General features: G+C 58.0%; 1 protein-coding gene across 1 annotated transcript; it reads right to left on the bottom strand.

Moving 5' to 3' along the window:
- Positions 1-262: 262 nt before the first annotated feature.
- Positions 263-3,408, bottom strand: LOC139829413 (coiled-coil domain-containing protein 81-like). Its single transcript, XM_071816903.1, has 5 exons — positions 3,270-3,408; positions 2,538-2,599; positions 1,882-2,038; positions 763-1,019; positions 263-358 (listed from the first exon to the last, which is right to left on the bottom strand). The coding sequence occupies exons 1-5, from the start codon at positions 3,331-3,333 to the stop codon at positions 263-265; spliced, it is 636 nt and encodes a 211-aa protein (XP_071673004.1). The 5' UTR covers positions 3,334-3,408.
- Between the last annotated feature and the right edge of the window lie 1,531 nt (positions 3,409-4,939).

The raw sequence follows: 4,939 nt of genomic DNA, 5'->3' as shown, positions 1-4,939 counted from the left end.
TCCTGCTCACAGTGCACATGGAGAGCAGAATATTATCTAGTGCTCTGATTTTCTAACACCCTTTCGAATTCTGATCTTGCCCTCCAAGTTCCTTGTAGAGCCTTGCAGATTAACGTTTCCGGACCTAAGAGCAGTCTCTCCCACAGAGGAAAGAAAAGGAGCAGGAGAAACGTAGTGGGAAATGTTGCCTAAATGCGTCTCCAGCTCCACAGTAGGACAGATGCATAAGCCGTGCCACTGTCCCACGTTCCTCCAAGTTAAGTCAAACATACCATGGCAGGACGATAACACGTCCAGAGGAGGTCTGGGAAGCAGCGGTGTCATGGCGTGAGATGACTGAGTCCCTCATCTCCGGCATCTGCAACGAGGACAGAGACGGATGACGGGAGGAGCGGACACTGGGAAGGGCCGGCTGCTCGCTCCGCCTCAGCCCAGCGCCAGCAAAGAGCCAGAGCCGCCCAAGGGCTCTGGGCTCAGCAAGCCTTGCTCTGCCTGTGCCTCTGCTCCCGGCCCCCAGAGTGGGGCACGCAGCGCTCCGCGCCATCAACGCCGGCCTTTTCTCGCAAAGTGCAGCTCCTCTGGGGGTGGCTCTTGCAAAGCCAGGCCATTGCACGCCAGGGAGGTGCTCTGCAGAGAGCCTGCTGTGCTCTAGAGCTCCAGGAGCCCAGGTGACTGAACAAGGCATGGTCGGCCAGGGGAAAGCAGCCCCCAGAAAGCATTTCAGAAGCAGCAGGAGTGGGGCTGGGAAAGTGAAAATCCTACCTCGAGAAGAGCTTGCAGCATCTTGCCAGTGCCATTCAGCCTTTCCAAAAAGTGTAAGTAAAATCTCTTTTTTATCTCTTTTCCCTCGGCAATCAGCATGCCCACGTCCCTCCAGATGATGGCAACGTTCTTCCTGTTCTCTAGGCAGGCATGGAAAAGGTGCGTGGTCCTTTCCATGTAGAGCTGCACGGTGCCCTCAGAGACAGCGTTCTCTGAGGCTATCTCAGCATACGGCAGTTGTTCGAAATCTTGATGGCCTGAAAGACAAGAGAAGAGGAACACATGAGCTTGCAGACCTGCTGGGCAGGCTACAATCAAAGGTCTGCAGCCTCCAGGCCCTCGGGCAACACTTTGGTACTGGGCTGTCTGGCTGGGCCAGCGCCTCTGAGGAGACGCTCGGCTTGTCCTTTCCTCTTAAAGTGGACAGTGAGGTGCGGAGCAGACAGCTGTGGCTTCTCTGATACAGAAAGGGAAACAAAGAGTCTTAGGCACTTGGTGGGAAGAAGAGTGACTGCGGGACAAAGTGGGGAGATAGGCACCAGGTCCCAGGGCAAGCTGGAGGGTGCCAGCCCACACTCGGTGCTGTCTTTGTCTTTAGAGAGAAACGCACCCCAAACACAGCCCCAAGCTCTGGGTGCTCCCCAGGGTCCCACAACAGCTGCCCCAAAGGCAGTAGTGACTAGAAGGCGCAGGTGTCGCCGTCAGTGGCTTTTGGAAGGAACCATCTTACCCCCCTGGGTTTCCCCTGCTTTTCCCCCGTGCAAGGAGGCTGAGGGAGCTGGGAAGAGCCCCGGCATTTGCCTGGAGGAGGTCTAGTGCAGCGGAAAGGGGGAGCAAGAGTTGAAGCATCACGGAACCAGAAGACACCACACCAAGGAAGCTGTGAGGGAACCTGTTGTTGAAGCAGGACAAAGAGAGTGCGCTCTTAGCTGTATTGTCCTCTGGTGATTCTTTAAAACAAACAGCTAGGCAGGGTCCTTTCACAGCCGGCTGGTTTTGTCGAGTGAAGCTCTTGGCAGGACCGCGGTGGGTGGCTGGTACTCCCCTCAGTCACCTCTGGGGAGCAGAGCACCCCTCCCCACCCTGCTCAAGGGCCAGCGCCGCTTTCACGCTGCTTACCAGGGAAGTCTTTGCAACCATAGCGGAGCTCATGGTCCTGCACAACAGCCTTGTCAGGTCGAAACACGGGTCTCTCCACGATCACCAGATCCTGCTCGCTGAGGGCTACTCGCTTTCTGACAACCGCAAAAGTCCCGATTCCGGGAATGCGGACAGCCTGGAACAGAGGAGATGGCGGATGGGAAGAAGTCTTGGAGGGGCAGACGGGTGACTTGTCAGAGGAGGCTGATGGCGTTTAGTGCCCTGCCCTGGCCTGAGGCACAAAGGAGCAAGATGGGCTCCTTGGGAGAACACAAACAGGGGCTGCGCTTTTCCCTCTCACCCCCCTTCAGCTACGAAGAACCAAATAGGTGAGGGAAAGCTGACAAACACCCTCTGGCTCAATCAGATAGAAGGCAGGGGGTTCCCACGCTTGGAATAAATCCAGATGTGTCCCAGGCTTCCAGGTTTTCACATGCAACTCTGACGGGGGGACCTTCTTGTACATCTGAATGGACAGAGAAGGTGTCCATGTCACTGTGTGCATTGCAGTGTCGTGCTGGGGCGTTGCTCCCGCTTTCAACGCAGGGGAAGAACAGCTGCACCCCATGGCAAAGGGCTGTCAGGACTTGATCAGCGTTCATCAGGGTGTGAGGGGAGAAGGAGGTAAGGCCCACCTGGTGGAGAGCCAGCTGCAGGCTGAGGTGATACGATGTGCTGGCCCAAATCTTAGCGAACTCTGGAAAAACAAGGGAAAGACCTGTCATGCTCTGAGGCAGCAAGCTCAAGACCATTCGGCCCACTCCTGTCCAAGGAGCGATGCATCTTTCACTCAGGCATTTCAGGTGGTCTCTCTCCAGCCCGGCAAGAACCAAAGGACACCTCATGCTGCCTCCAAGGGGCTCCTTTCCTTGCAGGTGCAGCTCTCCAGGGTGTGACCCACTCCCACGGGAAGCCGGCAGTGCTTTGCCATGCCCGCGGGGGCACGGGGCTGTGCTCCACGCGGCTCTCGGAGGCTCAGGGCAGGCCCTGGTGTCTCCCCAGCAGGGGCCAGTTTTGCCGGGTCACATCTCTGAACACACAGAGCCCACGTGGCCCACGAGCACCTTCAGCTCTTCCATTCAGACATGAGCTCAGCGTGGGCAATGCCCAGCGCCAGGCAAGGGCAGCCCTTTGGGGTCAGGGGTTTCTGCCTGGGCTGCCCCAGGAAGGCAGGGGCCACGTCAGGAAGGGAACCAGGAGCCCTGGCTGCCACATCAGCCCCTCAGCCCTTTGGGATGGTCAAGCAGGTCCCTCCTTGCAGTCACCACTCCTGAGCAACCACCCCCCACAGTCCTTGGGTTTCCATCCTGATTTCAGAGATGTCCTTGACCCAGACACACATGTGAAATTGGGCCTGAAGGCCTTACCATAACGCTCGAGCTTCTCAATAGTTGGGCTCAGGTGAGGCTGCAAGAAGAGCTGTCTTGCCATCTTAGTTCCACTGCTGCTTCAAGTCAACAACTGCAGCAAGTGGCTGGACAATGGCTTTACTGCTTCTCCTTGTCCTCCTCCTTCTCCTCCTCCTCCTTCTCCTCCTCCTCCTCCTCCTCCTTCTTTTTCTCTTCTCCTCCTCCTCCTCCTTCTCCTTCTCCTCCTCCTCCTCCTTCTCCTTCTCCTTCTCCTCCTCCTCCTCCTTCTCCTTCTCCACCTTTCACACTCCTTGGTGCTGTCGTGCTCCCTCTCTCCGCCTTCTCCTCCTCACTGCAGAGCAGCTACTCCAGAGCAGAGCGGTGGCGAGAGCAGCTCTCAGCACTTGGAGTCGACTCGGCCTCACCGGGGTGAGTGGGGCAGATGCTGGTCACGACAGGGAAAGGGGGACTGTCACCACTGTGACGTCTGGCTGTCCCACTGTGACCTCGGACCGTGTCACAGAGGGGCTGCACACACCTGCCCCCCAGGCCCTGCCAGGGGCTCTGCAGTGGGCAGGGGTTTCTGGGAGCTGCCCCCACCCCACTGTCTCCCGAGCGGGAGGGGTTTCCCCAGGCCGCCCCTGCCATGTCCCCACATGGGGACACCGGGCTGCAAGCGCCGATGGGCTTTCTTCTACCCTTCCCCGCTTCTTCCTGCCTCTCTCACCCAACGTGTCTGCAGCGGGGAGCGCGGCTGCCCTGCCTGGCGCAGCTTTGGCAGGCGATGGCTGCTCACACCGGCTTTGGAGCTGGCTGCAACCGTCTCCCACTGGCTCCGGCAGCACCGGACCTGCTCCCACACGGGTCCCGCTGCAGCTCCCTTTAGAGGTTTCCAGAGATTTCTAAGCTGAGCAGCAGAGGGGACAAACACTACTTGATGATGTCTGCACTCACAGATAACAGAGTCGCAGAATGGTTGAGGTTGGGAGGGGCCTCTGGAGGTTGTCTGGTCCAGCCCCCTGCTCAGTCAGGGACTCCCGGAGCTGGTTGCCCAGGACCATGTCCAGACGGCTCTTGAGTATCTCCAGAGCTGACGACTCCCCAGCCTCCCTGGGCAACCTCTGCCAGGGCTCAGTCACCCAGGCAGTAATAACAAACTGTGTCCTGATGCTCTGAGGGAACCTCCTGTGTTGCAGTTTGTGCTCATTGCCTCTGGTCCTGTCACTGGGCGCCTCTGGAAAGAGCCTGGCTCCATCCTCTTGGCACCTTCCCTTCAGGTATTGATGCACATTGATGAGATCCCCCAGGAGCCTTCTCTTCTCCAGGCTGAGCAGCCCCATCTCTCCCAGCCCGTCCCCGTTGGACAGACGCTCCAGGCCCTTCATCTTCGTTGTGACCGTCTGGTGAACTCTCTCTAGTGTGTCAATGTCTCTCTTGTACGGGGTAGCCCAGAACTGGCCGCAGTGCTTCAGGAGTGGCTTCATTCACCAGTGCTGAGGATGGGGGAACGATGACCTCCCTCGATCTGCTGGCAGCAGTCTCACTGTTTACAGAAGCTCTCAGTCACCCTGACTGCCCTGGGAAAGAATTCTGAGGAAACCCCTTGAAATGCTTCGGCCACTTTAGCGGAGAAAAATAACACCCCCACACAGTTGCCAGGCTTTCACTGCTCACGCAGGGACAAAGGA

The sequence above is a fragment of the Patagioenas fasciata genome, chromosome 19 (genome assembly GCF_037038585.1).
Source record: "Patagioenas fasciata isolate bPatFas1 chromosome 19, bPatFas1.hap1, whole genome shotgun sequence".
Classification (NCBI taxonomy): domain Eukaryota; kingdom Metazoa; phylum Chordata; class Aves; order Columbiformes; family Columbidae; genus Patagioenas; species Patagioenas fasciata.
This window is presented reverse-complemented; position numbering and strand designations above follow the sequence as displayed.

Excerpts from the sequence above, each read along its gene's own strand:
- LOC139829413 (XM_071816903.1), bottom strand. The coding sequence starts at position 3,333 with ATGGCAAGACAGCTCTTCTTGCAGCCTCACCTGAGCCCAACTATTGAG. Across the intron at positions 2,600-3,269 it reads TGAGAAGCTCGAGCGTTATG|AGTTCGCTAAGATTTGGGCC; the intron begins GTAAGGCCTTCA and ends TTGTTTTTCCAG. Across the intron at positions 1,020-1,881 it reads TGGTTGCAAAGACTTCCCTG|GCCATCAAGATTTCGAACAA; the intron begins GTAAGCAGCGTG and ends CTTGTCTTTCAG.